The sequence below is a fragment of the Diadema antillarum genome, unplaced genomic scaffold, assembly GCF_040938485.1.
Source record: "Diadema antillarum isolate AM-2024a unplaced genomic scaffold, OU_Dant_1.0 scf00000147, whole genome shotgun sequence".
Classification (NCBI taxonomy): domain Eukaryota; kingdom Metazoa; phylum Echinodermata; class Echinoidea; order Diadematoida; family Diadematidae; genus Diadema; species Diadema antillarum.
The window spans coordinates 1,438,289-1,458,527 of NW_027271036.1; the positions used below are offsets into that span (position 1 = coordinate 1,438,289).

The 20,239-nt window shown below is 39.2% G+C and overlaps 1 protein-coding gene across 1 annotated transcript in view; it reads right to left on the bottom strand.

Moving 5' to 3' along the window:
• Window positions 1–3,251, bottom strand: part of LOC139721688 (retinal Mueller cells isomerohydrolase-like) — a 29,704-nt gene extending 26,453 nt beyond the window's left edge. Inside the window, exon 1 of the mRNA XM_071633018.1 lies at window positions 3,089–3,251. Coding sequence (XP_071489119.1) covers window positions 3,089–3,251 — 163 coding nt within the window. The remainder of the gene's footprint in view (window positions 1–3,088) is intronic.
• Window positions 3,252–20,239: the final 16,988 nt, after the last annotated feature.

Genomic DNA, 20,239 nt, shown 5'->3' on the forward strand with positions numbered 1-20,239 from the left:
CTCTTCTTCGATCCATCACTTTTTAATTTATTCTTGTTCCATATTCCACATTTTCGGACATATCTTATATTCCAGTTGATTTTAAAAAAATACGTTCAACACAACAGGCAATTCACTCAACTCGGAGGTGCAACCATTGATATGACTGTCATATGCCTCCACCTGAAAGATCTGTTAGGATCAAATTCACGATATATCACAACTGAGGGTCATTTATTAATTACACATTTTACTGAGGACCATTGAAAAACATTGTGTTGTCAACTGAATGACTGCCATGAGTGGGTATACGTATTATGTGTATCATTGTGCGTATTATAATCACATAACTTCAAGAATACTCCTTGTTGTGCAAAAAAGACCAAGTAAGGTAGGCATATCGTGGCAAAGGTTTTGCATTGCTTTTTGATGATTGATTCATATGATTTAATATCGTCATAATATTATTGTGTTGTCAACTGAATGTTGACTATGTAAAAACATATGACTATATTATGTACAAAAACGTGCCCACCTAAACGCAGCCATGCTGATGTTGGTGCTGATATCATGAATATTCTCGCATTCGTCGTCTTGGCAACGTGAATTATAGTGCCCTAATTTACGTCATAATGAATCGCTGTGGCTCAGCGTCTCTTCCATTGCATGCAGATAATTATTCAGTCAGATGGCCTTCAGTGTTAGAGACCTTTGACGACTTTAACGGCACAGTCACGTAGAAAATAATCCAATTTCAAAATTCAAAAGTAAACCTATTAAAATCAAAACGATTGCATATTGCAGTGCCGACGAACGGTTAATGCGATAGATATACCGATAGCACCTTATAAACACGCTGTCGATAAAAAACACAAACGAAAAACAGCAATAATAACAATAATAGCACCAGCAACAACAACAAAATTGGTCGATTCCATGTCTATGATCAGGGAGGTGGGAAGACATCCCTGCTATGATGCTACATATAGCCAAAATGCCCTGAATACTACCTCTTGCACGGTATAGAACATTTTTGTCCAGCACCGGTAATTTGTATTCATTATCACCAAGATCATCAGAGCAATGTTACGTTTGAGTTGAGTTTGAGCTTATTTTTATTTCTGGAAAAATGAGCAAAGAAAATGGGGTTTCATCGGGATACGACTCCGAGATTTCCGGATTACTAGACCGGTGGCTCTATCGACTGAGCTATAGAAAGCCACAGTGCATTGTTCATCCCAGAAATCCTTAATTCTCGATGCTCGGATGGTCAGAAGCTATAGATATAGCAGTGTGTATGTGTGTCACACACACACACACACACACACACACACACACTCACACACACACACACACACACACACACTTGAACCTGACATAAACCCGAAGGATAATTCAACTTGGGGATAAATGCGATCGTCGAGGGATCACCGAAGTTATACAGCTTTTTAAGTATGTAACAAACGCAAAAAGAAGGAAACTGATCAGAAATGAATATAATTTATTAGTCAAAAAATGAGCAAAGAAAGCGATTCCATCATCCATTATTTTATTTGGACACGGCCTCACTTCAGCCAAAGGCTGTTCTTCAATGACGTAACATATTACAGCATTTTATATATACATAGTACAAATGAGATAAGAAAAAAATAATCATACACTGTAAAATCAACGCCATATTCATTAGCACGAGTAACAGACTATATTTTGGTAACATTCATTGATTTCATTTAGACAGATACAAATAAGGAAAGAAGACTATTATTCATACTGTACTTGTACTGAAATAATTTGATTTTTATAACCTTAGTTACTTAATGGCTCAGCAGTGCAGCAGTGGCACCATCGTAACATCTATGATATCTGGCCGTGGTCACACAGGCAAAATATCGCGAAGTTGAAGATTGCGATCTTCAAGATTGCGATCTTTAAGATCTCGAAGTTCTGCCAGTGTGGCCGCAAACTTCCCGTCACACTTCTCGCGAAACTTCCCACTCAAACTCGGGATATTTCCCCCACCCCGCCATCTTCTCGATATTTGGGCAGTGTGAACGCTAACATTAAGTTTGTCTAGTCTACCACATGTTTTGATAACATATTTTGAAGAAAATCATCATATTATAAAGTATTATTATTGTTATCATCCCCATCATCATAATTTGAATGTCTGCGCCTTTGAATGTCTGCGCCTTTGAATGTTTCTGTGACAGATATATGGCGCCATACAAATGCTGTGGATCAATTATCATCATTGTAATTATGGCAAAAAACAAAGTCATAACGTGGCTGAATTGAAATTGGGATTATTAACGGCGATTGCTACATATAAAATTTTGGCCACCAAGAAGGCAGTGTGTTTCTGCAATTCATCTTATGTACAAATACGAGGATATCAAGTGACGCTAAAGCGCCGTAACCCAAGGTCATAATGACGGCAATCCGGGGTAAGGCATGGTGCCTCAAGTAAAACATAATATTTTTCTATTTTCCTTTAACAAAAACAAATTCATGACATATCTGTACGGCTCCGAAAACAAAACAAGTAGCATCCCTGTTGGGTTCTCTCACGGAGGATATGCAGTTTGAAGTATTACATAGATTTAATGGGTGTGCTCCGCTTTACTCCATGTTTCTCTTAAAATGGGGTCCTTGCTTGTGGCAGTATAAGCGTCTTGTGTTCATTAGTCATGCCCTATCATTCTGTGGAGGGGGGGGGGGACAAGAGTGATAGTCAAAAAGAGAAAAAATAAAGAATTACGGATACGACTGTTCGCTCAGAATGGTGTCTCTTACACCCCTACCATCAATAATATCGTGACTATTGCTCATCAAAATAATCATGTCGACCTTTGCATTCAAACATTCAGAACCATGCTACTTTAATTCATCAACATCGATAGGCTACGTGAACACAAATAAACATAGTCTGAATGCTTTCCACGTATACGCATCGTTCTAATACAAATCCACACCATCTTACCACCTCCCAGATCTTACCATTTATGTTCCATCTAAACCAAGGCTACCCATCTCTTTTTCTCCCTGGAGAGAAACATTGAGATTTTCTAGTAAGGAATATGAATGTGACACGACGACCGACGTATCTTACCGATAACATTGGCGTCAGTCGGTTCGGTTGTCTCTCCCTCGATCGAACGATAAATCTTCGAGCTCAAAGGAGCTTGACCATCGCCTGACTTGACCTCCTCGGTCGATGAAATCCCTTTCTCCGGATGACCGTTGTATCTGGCGACATTTTCGTCAGCATCCATGATGGAATGTGATGTACTTGGGCACCACAAGACTTGTGTTTGAATTGAAACAGAGAGTAGGAAAGCGCTGACGGAAGGCAATTCGTCAATCAGTTGCAGTAGAAAGCGTGATTCCTATATGGAGATGAACATCAACCACGCGTCGCACCTCATTCTGACCGCGCCAGTACGTTGTTTATGGTTTTATTAAATTGTTGTTAAACGCCATCTATAGACACTGTTTAAAGAGCTGACTCGAGCTCGGTAATAAAAACACCTCACCACAGTGACTGAATACCTGGAGTGTCTGGTTATTTTTGCAAGAGCAAATGCGTCTCAACAGCGAGGTGCCGCGACAGAATTAGCCTTTTGACAAGGCCTCCTGGCTGAGGCTACGACAGAATATGATAATAAGTGTCCAGGGGGCGTCCAGGGAACGGAGATGCATTTGGTCAACTCTGTATGGCAAGTCAGCGGCCTGTGAGCAGTTCCCGATCGAGCTGGCTGTTAGACTGGTTGTTATTCGCTGTGCACATCTCGCAACACAATGACTGGCTGAAAGAGTTTTCTTTTCTAATACAGTGTACGAAAGGATACAGAACACAGAGCGAAGTCATGTGCAGCCGCTTTGTTCCGGTGTGCTGTGATCAGACATGAAAATATTCTATTCTATTCTATTCTATTCTAAGACACAAAAGAGAGAACTGGGATCATGTTTTCTTCAGTCACCCGAATAGTTTACCACTCCCTGTTGCCGTAAAGCCCAGGTACTTTTGTTTCTCTGTTTTAATGAGTAACATACAGCGTATCATACACATCGTTTGTTTCACATTCCTTTGTATGGCTGTAATACGTTGTTTTGATCCATTGCTATGTCTTGTCGGGTCCTAAGCCTCATAAAATAATTGAGCGCAAAGGATGCAGAGTTAAAATGACCCCAAAAATCAATTCATGTTTAAGGAAAACTGAATGTTCCATGCTAAATAGATAAGCCTCTCAGTGCATGCAAGGTATTCGTTTGTCAGGCGCAGGAAGCGATTGCTTGAGATGTAATTAAACGAGATGCGGGTATAGTGTTTAAGTGGCCATCAAGGTTTTCCAATATTGAAGGTGATACGGACATATTCGAATACACTCCCACTGCATATCTGGAATTCTGGAGGCGACGAGCCATGGCGATTCTCTATCATTTGATTATGACGTCAATCAGGGTACTACTCACGTTGCCAAGACGACGAACGAGAGAGCACGTCTGACACAAGAACAACGAGAACAACGACAAAACAAACAAACAAACAAACAAACAAAGCCGACCAACCAACCAACCAAAAAAAAAAAACAAAACCCCAAGATGTGTACGCTGAGCCTACATTTTGGTAAGTTCTCTGCAAAACAAACAAACAAACAAACAGCGACCACCAACCAAAAAAAAAAACCACAAAAAACCCAAACAAACAAACAAACGAAAACACACACACACAATATGTCTATGCTGAGCCTATATTATGGTAAGTTCTCTGCATATCGTTTTAACATTAATCTGACAAAAAAAAAGAGCAGTATCAAAGAAAATCACTCCCATAGCTTTCTGAAGTTTGGCTTGACAAGGGTGATGCAGGCATTTAATATTCAGTCCTCGTCTTTTCAAATGTAACTTAAACCTTGCCAGCATTACTGATCATTTCGAGACACAATACAATGGAGGGAATAGACATTCTGGGCTCTACCCTTGGTGGCATAGAGTCCGGCAACGATGTGTGTGTTGGGTAGTGTACGTTTTGTTTCTCAAATGTTATAAATATTAAAATAATGCGAGAGATCGACCCTGACAGAAATGTACGCGGTGTCTCATTGTGGAGCATATACATTATGTGGAAGAAATTAAATTTGAGGCGGACATTGCTCTCTACTTTCCCTTTGGCAGAACTGTTTGATAAAGGGAACCCGAAACCAAAGAGCAATGTTGATTGAGCGAAAGCAGCAACATTAGTTGAACACATCAGTAAACGTTTGAGGAAAATCGAACAATCCACGCAGAAGTTATGAATTTTTAAAGTTTTGGAGTTGGAACCGCTGGATGAGGAGACTACTAGAGGTTATGACGTATGTGTGGACAACAATTTAAAGACAATATAAAGAAAATTCCACAAAAATTCATTTTTTTCCCTCGCATAATGAAAGAGCACTTGACTAACCGCTTTCAGTCAGTATGTCAATATCAAGTTGATGAAATGTGTAATTTTCATGAAAAATGAATTTTTGTGGAATTCTCTTTATATTTTCTTTATATTGTTGTCTATACATACTTCATAACCTCTAGTAGTCTCCTCATCCGGCGGTTCCAACACCAAAGCTTTAAAAATCCAGAACTTTTGCATCGACTGACTGTCCGATTTTCCTCAAACTTTCACTGATGTGTTCTACTAATGTTGCTGCTTTCACTCAATCCACATTGCTCTTTGGGTTTGGGTCCCCTTTAATCGAGCTTTCGGCCTGCCATGGCCTTCGTCAGGATCTACCAACAGAACACACGTTGCAGTAATTGATTAGATGGCATAATGTTCCGTGATGTAGGCCTATGCAATAATTGCAATATCATATTGCGCAATATGTACTGTAACATAATAATCAATCATTTACTTCAACACAAAAATGCAATCCAACATCATCTCACCATTCTATTGATGAGATGATATTAGACTGCATTTTTGTATTCAGTGTGTGTGTGTATACATACCGTATGTCCCAAAAAAATTACAACGGGACCTTCCGCAATGATAACTTTAAAAATAGTGAATCAATCCAAATACAGTTTCAGGGTATGAAACTATAACTCATTGCCCACATCTTACAGAAAACCCCATTCGATTTGCTTCAGTGGCCAAAGAGAAATGAGGAATTTTGTTGAGCATGTCAAGAATCTCTTCCCTCCAAGTTGTGTTCACACACAAGAGCATCCAAGTGCTAAACTTGGAAGGATCAGACTCATGACATGCTTTACAACAATCCACATTTCTCTGTGACCGCTTAACCAAAAATTGAATGGGGTTTTCTGCAAAATAGAGCTAAGATGTTGTATTTTAAGACCCTGAAGTAGCATTTAGACATTTTAATCATATTGGGTGTTATCAATGCGAAAATCTGATTGTATTTATTTTTTTTTTGGACAAACTGTATAATATACCAACATCTGGCAATGATTGGCAGCCGTATACATGTACTTCACAACAGTCATAGTTTTCAATACAATTTGTGCCGTGAATTTTATTCCAATACATCGTTCAAACTTGGACACATACAAACTTATTGATGGTTGCACCTCTATCTTGAGTGAATAGGGGATGGGGGTCATAAAAGTGCAGAATTTGTCATTGTACTGTCATCCAAACATAACTATTGTTTGGAAAACAATAATCAAGATTCAGATTGAACCATCTGAGTGTATCGGAAAGTGGGAGGTGTGTTTGATTCACCGCTATCAATGTTTGATCGCATTTCCAGTTGTGACATATAATAATCATGTTAATAACATTCCAGGGTATAATAGCCAAATCTACGTCCACATCTGGTAGCGTGCAAACATGTTATGTATTCAGCGCGAGCCATACGGCGGGGGAAAAGGATGTGGGGGCGCCCCCGCTAAAAACCAAACAAAGAAACATGCGTGACACTGCCTCCCACCTTCATGTATGCCTATGTTTGTAGTGCTGTTTTGGTATGTATATCCACTGATTGCACTTTTTACACGTCTTTATCCTCCCTGACATTGGTTTTCCTTTCTCAACTGATTTTGAACGATTATATTTTGGATAGTACGGATGAGAAAATTTTACGTGTCAAAAAGGCTTTTGATCCCTTTTTAAAAATTAACGAACCTTTCAGAATAGCGAACATTTAAAATAACGAACTGTACCACCCGAAACACAATGCTTTCACTTCTACGCCTTATACTTATAGGCCTATTATGCGCTCGATAAAGAATCATCTTATACCATTTACGAGCTGAAAGGAATAACTGTTGGTCGCTAAATCCTCCATTTAGTATTCCAATTAACTCACAGATTGGAACTTGATTTTTTTTTAATAGTTTTGTGCAGTAACATGCATTCTTTTTGAGTGAGTGGTACAATAATGATCGCAGGTCCCCTAATGTGTAGCTTTGTACTTGTTCTCATCTAACATTCCTCGTACATTGGCCGCGTGTGACTGGTGTATAATAGACACGTGTAAACTTATTACATAGGCATGGGACTGCAGCGTCGTTGAGGGGGTATTTGCCTTGGCATTTACGATCACTCGTCATTTTTCTTCGGACATACATTGTGATTCGATTTTTCCAATAATGTGTTAGGTTATACCTTTGTGCAGGGTTGAGTGAACTTCTCTGATGTACATAAAATCGACGTTTCGCTGTTTTTGTTTCTGGTCACAAGAAAGAAGTGACGTTTGCAATAAATGCTGAAGGCTTTTTACTTGAGACTATAGCTTCCAGACATTCCGTCGCTGTTCCCACGCAAGTAACATTTGCGATGTCGGCGTGCTTGTTGTTCACATTATGTTTGGAGCTCAAGGAATGTGACTATATTATGCATTTGACAATCTTTTGATCAGAAGTCTACGACTTTGGTGAACATTCTTGTCTATATCATGATAGTTAGTGTTCACTATTGTTCATGTTTTTTTATTCGTCATTATGAATATGTGGATGCAAATGACTTGATGTAATAGGAAATCGTGATTCTAATCATTTAATAAGTGACAGGGTGAGGGTCTTTTATTTTTTCATCATTCATGCTACATCATTTATGCCTGTTTATGAAAATATTCATGGGGATCGATGGGGAAAAGAGTAAAAACACGCGCGAAAAGAAGGAAACGCTTATTGCTCAGCAGGCTGTCAGAGTACGCTTAAAAATCAATGCATCAGTATTCTTCACTATTACAGAGTATATTGCTAATCATATCATGTCGTCCTTTGCCAAGCATTCAGAATCACTACTGCCATCACCACCACCACCACCACCACCACCATCATCATTATCATCATTATCATCATGATTTTCATCATCATCATCACCACTATCATTCTTGCTGGAAAGACATGTGGGCCTACGTACGTAAACACAGTGTGTTTACGTACGTGTGTGTTGGCATGATCGGATTTGTGAAAACACTCGAATTGAACATTGTTCAGGAGGATTTCAGCACTGTAATGTGGTATTTCACGTATACACAGTTCACATATAGTAATGTTGTTTCACATTATATTCACAGTGTGTTCACAATGTTAAAACGCTTGAATTTGTAAAAGTGTGGAGAGATTTCACATCGTGTTCACACTCTGTTCCACATTGGTGGAACACTATGTTCTTTCCAGTAGGGTAGATATACCATCATCATCATCACCATTGACATTGTCGATGTAGATCAAGATAATAGGCTAGTCTAAATGGTAACAATTAAAATTTAAAGGAGACCTCCGGGTGATTTTCAGACTTTTACAATTTAACAACCTATAAATCATTGTTGCTGAGTAGGCCTACAGAGTCTCAGAATTTATAGTGATAAGATTAGGGTGAGAAATAAGAATGTTTTCAAAACTGATAACAAATTGCAATGAACAAGGATGATGACATAACAGCTAGCCTAACCATAAGAATGCATGAGTTGGGGCTCAAGAAGCAGAACAAAAGAAGAAGGCATGCATAGATTTCATACAGGTGAAATTAGCTACATTTCTGAAATTATGTGAGGCTCTATGCTCTGTATTCAACGCTGTTCAGTGTAATTTATATTGTTTAAGATTTTTCTATTCAGAGTAGGCTTGACTTCTCTGCTCAAAGACCACTATAAATTCCACAAATCTAAAAGTGGAGCAGTCGATTTTGTACTACATGACGTGATAATCATTATACATGTATATATGAAAATCGTCTGGAATGCCTCTTTAAATGGGAAACGCTATTACATTATGAAATTATACTCTTGCGCATATTATCGTCAGACAGATTTATACCATATCTTCCACAGCATTCCAGCTGTTGCTTGGTTGCAAGCAGGGTTTATCAAATCGCTTGTCTATCAATAGATTTTTGCAATGCATTGATTAATAATATTATGTCGATGTAACGGAAAACACGATATCCAGCGAATCTTACCGATTACATTAGCGTCAGTCGGTGCGGTCGTCTCTCCCTCGATCGAGCGAAAAACCTTCGAGCTCAAAGGAGCTTGACCATCACTTGGCCTGACCTCCTCGGTCGATGAACTCCTTGCTTTCTCCGGCAAAGAGCCGTTTCCTTCAGCATGATTTTTCAAATGACCGTTGAATGTGGTGACATTTTCGTTGGCATCCATGCTGCCTGGAGTGAGGCATATCTCGATCGGCACTCAGATTTTAGTGCGAATGAAACTAATATACAGGAAGCGCGCTTTCTGGAGAGGAAAATTACTCGTGTGTTAACCGTCGTGTCGTGCCTCACATGGGCCGCGAGAGTAGTGTCCGGCGGAGGTGTCGCAAGAGAATGGGAACAATACACTATCCAGGGGCCGGAGATGTGTCAGCCGTATGTATGGAAAGTAGCTGCCGTCTGTGAACGGATCTCGATGACCATCAAGCTGGGTGCCTTTTGACCGAACTCTAACTCGCGCGCACACGCATCACAATGGTTTGAATCATAATGGAGCTGTGCGTTATAAGAAATGTATAATTATAGCTCCATGGTTTTGAGCATGTTTGGAGGTCGGTCATAGAAAAACTTGGGAGGGGGAGGGGGGCTTCTAAAAGAGAAGAAATATGGCTCAATGGATTATGTAATGAGTGAAGTGCAGAGGTATGGCAGTGCATTCCTATAACATTAACAAGACATGTTTCAACCCCCCCCCCCCCCGCCGAAATAATGTTATTGTTCGGCTTTTATTGCTGATTTTTTGATGCTTATGACTGTAATGTATATACTTCAGCCATATGGGTGCATGGGGGGGGGGTGCTTCAGCATGCCTAGCAATTGATTTATGTACTAACATCAATGCACCTGATTTATTGCATATAAGCCAAAGAGCCATCTTTTCTTTTTATTTTGGATTGACAAGTCCCCCCCCCCTCCCTTATGACCTATACATTATAGTTGAAGTATTTAAAAACTGGGCAGGGCCCTGTTTTATGAAGAGTTAGAATTGACTATATTGTTGATTGCAACTGTAAGTCTATGGCAGCCTGGGTGGTAAGGAAATTTAAAATCGATTTTTATCTTTTGATAAAACTGGGCCCAGATCTTTTTTTTTATCTATGTTTTATTGAAAAATTATACAGAATCACACTATTTACAACAATCAACTTGATTAGAATAACACAATTACTGAACAATGTAGAGGAATTGCATGCAGCCAATTTATTCCCGTGTATGCCGTGATCATTATCAGACATGGAAAGCAATTTCGGAAAAGAAAAAAAGAGACCGAATCTGGTTTTCAGTCAACCATTGGAATACATGTACGTTGTACCACTCTCCGAATTAAATGTGCAGGTGCCTACCGTATGGCCTAGATGATTTTGTTTGTTTGTTTTCATAGCAGCAATATTACCATAACATCTGTTCCAAATCTGTCTGTACGCCTGCCAAAAGCTGTCATTTATTGTAATCATTGTAATCCATCGTGCTACACTGACAAAGTTTTGAGGGGGATGCCAGGGCCCTGTTGCAAGAAAGTTGCAATCAATTGCAAATAATTGCTAATTTTGAAACAACCGTTCTGATTGGCTCAGGGTCTGCCCTATTAAGAAGACATGCATGCAACAATGATTTTGATTGGCCAGTGACAATCAGTTGCAAGTTGCGTTTAAACGCAAAGTTTCTAGCAACGGGGCCCAGATCACTTAAACGGTAACGTTAGAGTTAAGAAAGAGTACAATTTTGTAACCACAACAGTGAAAATGACTGTGATCAAGACCGGATTAGAATCAGAGGGACGTTATGAAACTCTGAAATTTGCTAATTTTTGCAGAACAGTAATGTTCTCGAGGTTGAATATGCTATATGAGTCAAGCTGCGGTCACAAAGGTTCGTACGAACGATACGTTCGTACGAATGTCACTGTTCGTACAAATTCTGGAGTTCGTAGAGATTCGTAGATGGGGCACAGATTCTTACGGCCTTCTTATGCGAATTTCGTACGAACGCTGTTTAATTCGCAAGAACAACTTAAGACCTTTTAGAGAAACGAAATGATTTTCAGTTATACAATGGCCCTAGAATTCGTACGTTTTTCGTACGAATGCCTTGACTTATTCTTTCGTCAGACCTACGGCCATCTTACGATTTCTTTTTGTCGGAAGATGGTCGCAGGTACGTGCAACTCACGGCACTCTCAAGTCATTCGTAAGAAGATTTTACGATTTTTTTTGGGTATATTTTGTCGGGTTGTTAAAAAAACGCTGCAGTGTCCTGTCGAAAATTCTGTAACAGTTGAAAGTTTTATACTTCAAGATGGCAGTAGCGCCAAGGAGACTACAACTGCAGCTGCATCTGCAAGTAGCTTTCCCTCTATCACTTCTTCCTCCTCATCTCCCTCCTTTCTTTTCTTCCCCTTCCCCCTTTTTCCCTTTGATTGCCTTCCCTTTTGGTCCCATAACAGCGATGCTTTCTGGTCGAACACCTATAACAGAGTGAGGATTTGAACTTCGCGCGTTTGGCTTTAAAATAAACTCAACAGTTGCACATTCATTGTGTATACCTACGCCTTACGAGTCCCTTACGAACGCCTTACAAACTCGAAGAGTTGTTCGTAAGAACGCCGTACGAATCTCCGTTCCTAAGGCATTCTTACGAAAGATGTAAGAGCCCTCTGCGAACGACTTAAGGCGTTTTTACAATCATCGTAAGAATTTAAGGCTTCTAGAAGTGTCTCTCGACCCTACAAAATCTTGCGTAGTTCTTACGATGTTCGTACGACGTTCGTACGGCCGCCTTACGAAGAGAGGGTTTTGTACAAAGTTAAAAAAAAAAAATCTTGGACAAGACCAGGCTACGAACTTACGAACGGTCTACGAACGGTCTACGAACGTTGGTTTCGTACGGCCTTCTTAAGAAGATCTTACGAAATTGTCTAAAAATCGTTCGTACGGCGTTCGTGACCGAGCCATAGGTGCACTGCGCTATGTCAGTCATGGTAAATTCACTATTCTTAGACAACTTGCTTCAACCCCCCCCCCCCCCCCCCCCAGTTATAGCTGAATTAAGTCGGTTTGGGTGCATCTTTTATGCTAATGTTAATGCAAACGTTTCTCGGCTTAAGGATGTATTATGGGTCTCCCGCTTTACAACCCTGGGGTTTTCCCCGAACTTGCCACGGTAGATCGATCGAGGGGCCATTATGCTTACCTGGTACATAATACGGCGGGGTTGTGATTACAATAAGAGACCGAGCAAAATTCACACAAAAAGACGATGATTGTTCTGCCAGACTTTTTTCCCCTTCTTCCTCATCCTTCTTCTTCCTTATCATTATCCTCTTATCATTTTTTGTTCTTTTTTAATCTTCTTCTCCTCCTCCACCTTATTCTTCTCCGTCGTCGTCTTCTTTTCCCCCTCATTAATATCATTATTATCATCATTTCATGATTTTATGACTATGACTACGATTATCAGCATCGTTATCAGAATTATTGTCACTTGTGCCAGGAATGTGTTTATACAATACATATCATGATGGTGATCTTATACTGTCAACTGAACTTGCTGTATAGCTGCATGGTGTGTTAATTTGTAGGCATATAATCACGCTGATGTGCGAGCAGATATGAAATGGCGGTTACAGCTCGTTATTCCGAAGGTTCGATATTCCGAAGGCTCTTTATTCCTAAGATTCGTTATTCCGAAGGTTCGTTGTTCCGAATTTCGTTTTCGGATTGACCAATCTTTGGAATAACGAACCTTCGGAATAACGCCATAAGAGATTTCGGATTAACGAACCCTTTTTCATTTTCGGATTAACGAACCTGTAGGTATAGGGAATTTGCGCGTTTCGGATAAACGACCAGGCTTCGGAATAACGAACCTTCGGAATAGCGAACCTTCGGAATAACGAACAGCACCCCTAAATGGCTATCAAAATACAGTCAGTTTGCTAACCTGAAGAAAAATACTATTATGTCCTCCTCGAGTGAAGTACATACGGAAGTCGATGCCACTCATGTGTTGGAAGAAGACGCATCAAACTCCGTGTATGGTTCTGTTTGAATGTCAATGTTGTAAACATGTTAGGCATACTTTGTACAAAAGGCAGCAATTTCCGGGAATATAGTTGTCTTAATAATTATTGTTGAGGACTTTTAGGAACCCATCGTTGTTACAACAATGGCTCATCGACGGCTGTAACAGATTTCCATGAGGGGGAGGGGGCGGGGGCGAAGGGGTGGAGTTGAGGGGTGATTGTTTCCGCTAGTATGTACAGTAATATCTCTTTCTGATCCTTCTAATCGATCTCACTTTGAGAAGCCGCATCCCGCTACGGTCTAGACACCACAATGCCCCCTTTGTAGGGGGGGGGGGGGGCGTATAGAGGGGAGGAGAAATCGAACATGACTGTATAGTCCTACAGGTTTCACGCGACGTTAGACCTTGAGCAATGCATTGTCTATGCGGAAACCTTGCGGCGAGGAGAGGGTTTAGCACCCTCGCCTTCTCGCATTTGATGAAAAGGAAATAAGGCGAGAGGCAAGATCTCGTCTGGTTGATTTTAAAGGGATTATATACCATTTGCAGAGGAAACAAAAACTCAGCTTTGGTCCTTCAAAATACTGTAGTTCTAAAATGTGAGTTAGAGATGGAAACCACACTAAAGTAAAAATGTTGATCAGTATAATCAATGTTAAGTATTGTTAATACAAACTGCGAACAATAGCTATCAAAATTGTTTGTAGACTATTAACAGTCTGCAATTGTGGTTTATTGAGAAAAATTGTGATATCCTCTTGTAATAATTATGTTAGGCTTTCCTGCGAATTTTTCATGTGGTATATAAGGTATTATGATGCTTTGTGATGCAACACTGAGACATACACAAGTGCATCAAGATAAATGTTATAACTTGAACATTTTGAATCACTGCTCCCAACGGTAAACAATACCTTTAATCTCGGGTCCGAGAATACCATAGAAAGGCAATAATTGATACTTCTGTAGAGATTATCAGAATGATATGGAACAAAGTCACATAAATGCCACAAAAAAGACAGTTAGATATTGATTAAAGGCGTAATAGTATTCTCCATTTGACGGCATGTAGACGAGGTTTGTCAAGCGTTTGGTATGTTTTTATTGCAAAATGAGCTAAGCATTATTTTTAAACATTTCAAAGTATAATAAGCCCATCATAATGATAGAGCAGAAGCTAACCTTTCTGGTATAATAACCTCACTTCATTGTGACATATGGACTATTTTAGAAGTTATGATTGAAAAAAATTCCCGTATTTTCTTATTATTTTCTGTTTTCAGCGGCTTTTAATCACAAATGTTTCAACTTAACAAGAATGGAGTTAGTTCTTTTGCGATAAAAGTAAAAGTATTTTGTCATACATATAATATGCATATAGATAAATATTTCATCTCTATCTATTTCGATGTATCTATCTGTCTATTTGTAATCTCTCCTCTAATCTCTCATGAGGTATCCCTTTTTATGTTCCTCTAATATTCTTTATCGGGCAATATTTTATAATTGGTTTATCTAAGTGCGTTGTATAATGCTAGCGCTTAACTCTCTACCTTTCTTTCTCATTTATCTAATTCTCTTCCTGTCTGTTTTCTTGAGGTCTGGAGTGTCTCCAGGTTAGTGCACCCTCAATGCTAGTCCGTAGATTCTGGACTGTTCATATCTCATAATATTCACTTTCGTCTCTCTCTGAAGCGACACGAACTGTGTCATGTGTCTAGCAGAATGATCGGGAGGATGGGGAAGGGGGTTTTCTTTCTATGACTTGCTATCATGCACTCGCTTTCAAATAGCCACGGTGTCGAAAAGGGTCTCAAAGGAAACCCAAATCCAAAGAGCAACGTTTATTGAGTGAAAGCAGCAACATTAAAAGGAACACTTCAGTGAAAGTTTGAGGAAAATCGGACATTTGATGCAAGAGTTATTAAATATTAAAGTTTTTGTGTTGTAATGACTGGATAAGGAGACTACTACACTTAATGACGTCATATGTGGATAACAATATAAAGAGAATATAAAGAGAATTCCACAAAATTCGTTTTTCGTGAAAATTACACATTCCATCAACTTGATACTGACATTCTATGTTTAGGGTAGTAATTATTATTTCCCCTGCTTTCTGAAAGTCATAGTGAAGTGCTCTTTACTTATATACGCTAGAAAAGTGAAAGCATATTGAATTTTCTTTATTTTTCTTTGTATTGTTGTCCACATAATGTACTGTTTTGTATTGTGATGTCATAAACTCAGGTAGTCTTTTTATTAAGTGGTTCCAACACCAAAAAACTATTAAAATTCATAATTTTGCATTGATTGTCCTCAAACTTTCACTGATGTGCACTGCTAAAGTTGCTGCTTTCACCCAATCCACATTTTTCTCTGTGGGTATTGGTTTCCTAAAGGGTTTATGCGGTGCAAGTCCATGTTGACTTGTGTTGTTTCATAGTATACCCACAACAATGTGGCTAAACGAATACCTAGATACGTTTTATATATTTCATGATAACATTTATATCATTTTTCTTCGGATTACAGGTTTATCACGAGGTTTATCATCGGGTTAAAAAGTTAGAACGTCAAGACAAGCAGTCACAAATAATGCGAGGAGCCTGTAGGAAAACAACGCCCTCATGCGGCGAGCCTGTGTTAACCATCTAGTCCATTCACCCGATCTCTCGCAGTGGGTAATTCATGACACCACTGTTTTTTCTTTGTTACGTGGAGGATCCAGGCACAGGGCGCCCCTCATGTTTTTGTTTTTGTTTTTTGTTTTTGTTTTTGCTAAAAAAAGAAATAAAAAGGAAAATGGAGGGGGGCACGTGCGCCCCCTTAATTTTGTAAAAGCCCCCCCCCCCCCCCCCCCCCCCTCCCCTTTACGATCTGCAGCCCCTGCATGTACTCAATCTCTTCGGGCAGAGATCAGTGCCCAATACCGGAATTGGTCTGAAGCAGTAAATGTTTCATGTATCATACGTGTATGCCCTAGATCTACATGTCAAACATTTCCTACCTATGTGATCTGATATGGGTTGACGTTCACACACATGCGTGTGTATTTCATTGTATGTGTCACATGCTAAAACAAACTTTGTGCTCTTCTTGTGCACAATCATAGGCCTACTCATGCATGTACTTTCACGCGCTAAAGTCACCTTCACATGCTAAAGCAAACTTTGATGCATACACATGAAGTAAATGTTGTATCTCAAAAAATGTTGTACCGTACAGATTAATCAGACTGTATATGCTTTGTGTACAGGTTTGTTTACTTTTGTGTGTGTGTGAAAGTTCAAACACGAATGATCTTGCGTAGAGTTCTTTGCTTGTGGTGTGTGGGATGGGAGTGGGGGTATGAAATGGATTGCTTTTAATTTGTAGCTTGGACACTCAAATGTTTATGTTGTTGTTTTGATTTTTTTGTGGCTTTCTTGTATATATCATGTCATGTAACTGCTTTTTATCAAAGGAATGGTATAATATTGGTTGAGGTGAGAATTCAGGGTTTAACTTTTGCCAGACACATAAAAACCACTTAATGAAATGTTAAAGGCATACAATTCTCAGAGGAATTCAATGTTTATTTGATGAAAATCGGTTGTGAAATGGTTGAGATATCCAAAAACAAAGAAAGACAAAGGGACCCTAATAAAAGGTGGGTCCCATCTTTTATTAGGACTATTATTATGTCTGTGCATAATCACTACCACATTTGTGACTGTGCACCTCAAAACGAACATAAAGTCGCACACACTGATTTTGCGTGAGGACTGAAAATAAGTGAAATGGGTCAACCTAGCCGAACTTGACTTTTTTATATTTTCTGAAAGAGCGGGTCTTCTTTTATATTATGCTAAAATTTGGTATCATAAAACGGGTAGGAAAGTGTTTTTTATTAGCAGTTTATCTCGAACATTTTTGGTAGAATAGTGTGATTAGGTGTGTCTTTAGAATCCCTTTTTCATTTCTGAAAAACCTTGTCCACACTCTTCACTTTCAACTCTAATAACTTTTGAAAGGATAGTGCTACTGCTTTGAAAGTTGGCATTAATTATGGACAGAATGTGTTAATGAGGCATGCTTAATTTCAGTTTAATTTGATAATCCCTTCATTGTTGTTACTCTGGGTTTGGTAAAGATTAAGCGCTTGAATAGACACAGTACTTCAGAGCCTCTTTTCTCAGTTCACGCTTTTCCTGAGTTTGTGCTTTCTTTCCAATATTTAGATAGGTTAGGAGAGTCATTTGATTTGAGTTAAACATCATTTTAAAGCTTAAAGTCTGCTCTTTCAGAATATGGTCTTAACTAAAAATTCACGTCTGGCGACTTTTTGTTTGTTTTGAGGTGCAGGGTCACATTTCAAAATCTTCTCCATTCAAGTAACCCATGAAATTTCACAGATATCACTTTCCAGGTGGACAAATCAGGTATGATAATTGATATTATGTGCATTATGATTATTTGAAGGCATGTATGTAATTCCTTTCATTTCATGAAACAGATGTACATGAGAAAAAAAAATGTTATTAGGTACAAGCTCATGCTTTTGTAATATACGGTGCAATTATCACACATATCATGTAGTACACATCAATAGCAAGTACAAATTCACAATGGTATGCAAACACACAATACACCAACACAAAACAATAGAAACAAACCAACACAAAGTACAACACATACACACGCATTTTGGTGTAAGACGTCTGCTCTGATATTTTACTCTGACAACGCAATTTATTCCATAGGAACAATTGATTGAAAAAGGTATTTAAAGTATGGCAGGATAAACAAAACAATACACAAGTCCTGTAGCAACAAGAACCAACACCACCATCAACAGATATGTGTACATGTTGATCCAGAGGAATGCTATACTTGTTAATAGCACTGCCATATTCTGAAGAATGAAAAGACAGATTTGTAATGGGAAAACAGCATAATCTGTATTTTCATTTTCCCAGCCATAGGCTTGTGAAGTACATGTTACACTATAATTCTGGAAAACAGTATTTTTATGAAACCTGAAGTATATCATAAATATATATTTTTGTTTATTTACAAAATACTGCAAAAAAGCAAAAAAGAAAAAAGGTAACAGTTAGCATCTCAGGATATAGAGGATGATACATTCAATCCTAGAATCACTTTTCGCCTGCTTGGATTACTAAAAAAAATATTCAGACAAGTGCTCCACAGTATCTTAGTCAATCAGGTATGCGACGGCATGCACCTGAATTGTAAAAGTGTATCGATGTTCATGCACACAACATTGAGTGTTTTTGTGCAATCATGTTCAGAGCATGTGACAGGCACAGCAAGCTTTTCTTTTCCTCAATTGAACATCCACGTGTGGGAGGTAAGCCAGTCCCCAAGGGGGATATGCTGTACAAACTACTGGCACTTCATGTTCGGCTTAGATTATTGACTGATTCTGTGAGGCGGTTTGTGTATTATCGGCATGGGCAGCGCCATTACTGCTGTGTCCCGGCCGACCCCCCCTCCCTCTCCCCCACCCCTCTCACGCGCATGGAATGAAAAACTGATGCATGGTTGTTTTAGCCAATAGGCGTCTCATACTGGGTGCGCAAACGCTTGCTTAGTGCGCGAACCTTTGTTACAAGTGCGCATACTCCTGCTACTAAGTGTGCGATAAACATGTTGCCCGGGGGTGGGGGAGAGGAGGGGGGGTCGGCTGGGACACCGCAATTTGAGCTAATGGCTGTGCCCAGTGCCACAAATTGTCTGCGGCCCTCAACGAACCCGAATCGGTCAATACTGAGCAGAAGATTGCATCCGTGCAGGTAAGCTTTACAAACCAATCATCTACAAAACATTATTTCATTCAGTAAATCATTCGTTTCTTACAAAAAATAGGCCTATGTGTGGGCACTATCTAAATACATTGTAGATACATATCATTCATAACTGGGTATGAATGAATCATATTGCTACTCGAAAAGTCACTCTAACCTGCTCTAACCCAAATTCCTCCCACAATATTGCATCCTACACAATGATGTTAAGATATCACATATGTAGACCTGCACATGTCATCCTTTCCTAATTTTTTACATTTTGTGAGTCACAAGAACTAGCATTAATTCTCATTTCTATATATGGAAAACTAAAATATTATTGTTTCAGTTTAATCACAAAATCAGAAGCTATTGACCTACACTGTATACGCTCTACTTCAAATTGATTCATTTGCACTCTTCACCGTTCTTTTTACTGTTTAGATAAGAACTGGACCTGGATAAGCTTGGGTGTTTTGATGGTTTACAACATCATCCCGATCAATCTCTTGTGACTTTAGGAAGGAGATTGTGTAAATCAAAAGGTACACCAGTACAAAAGGAAACTACTGTTGGCATCAAAAGAAAATGATAAAGGCAGCATAGATCTATCTTTCACATTATAAAGTATCATGCAACACCTACATAGCTACCTGATCGGTTGATTGCTCATCACGTGACATGCAGTAAGTACCTTTGCATGCTGTTGTCGCTGAGCCATGCAATTTTGTTCGAGCAAAAATTGACAGCGCACGGCTGACGTCATCAGTTTACATTGACTTCTGTGTTAAACTCAAGATCAACTCGTAGATTTGGCACCATTGCATGCCTTTGATGTCATAATAATCATACCTTTGCCATGCACACTCAATCACTTACAAGCGCCCATTCAGCCACTCATTTTATACTTGCCAACTACAGTGAGTGACTGTACTCTGCCACCCAGTTGCCTTTCAAGAAAAAAGATGGTTCCCATTTCTAAACTAAATTCAAGAATCAG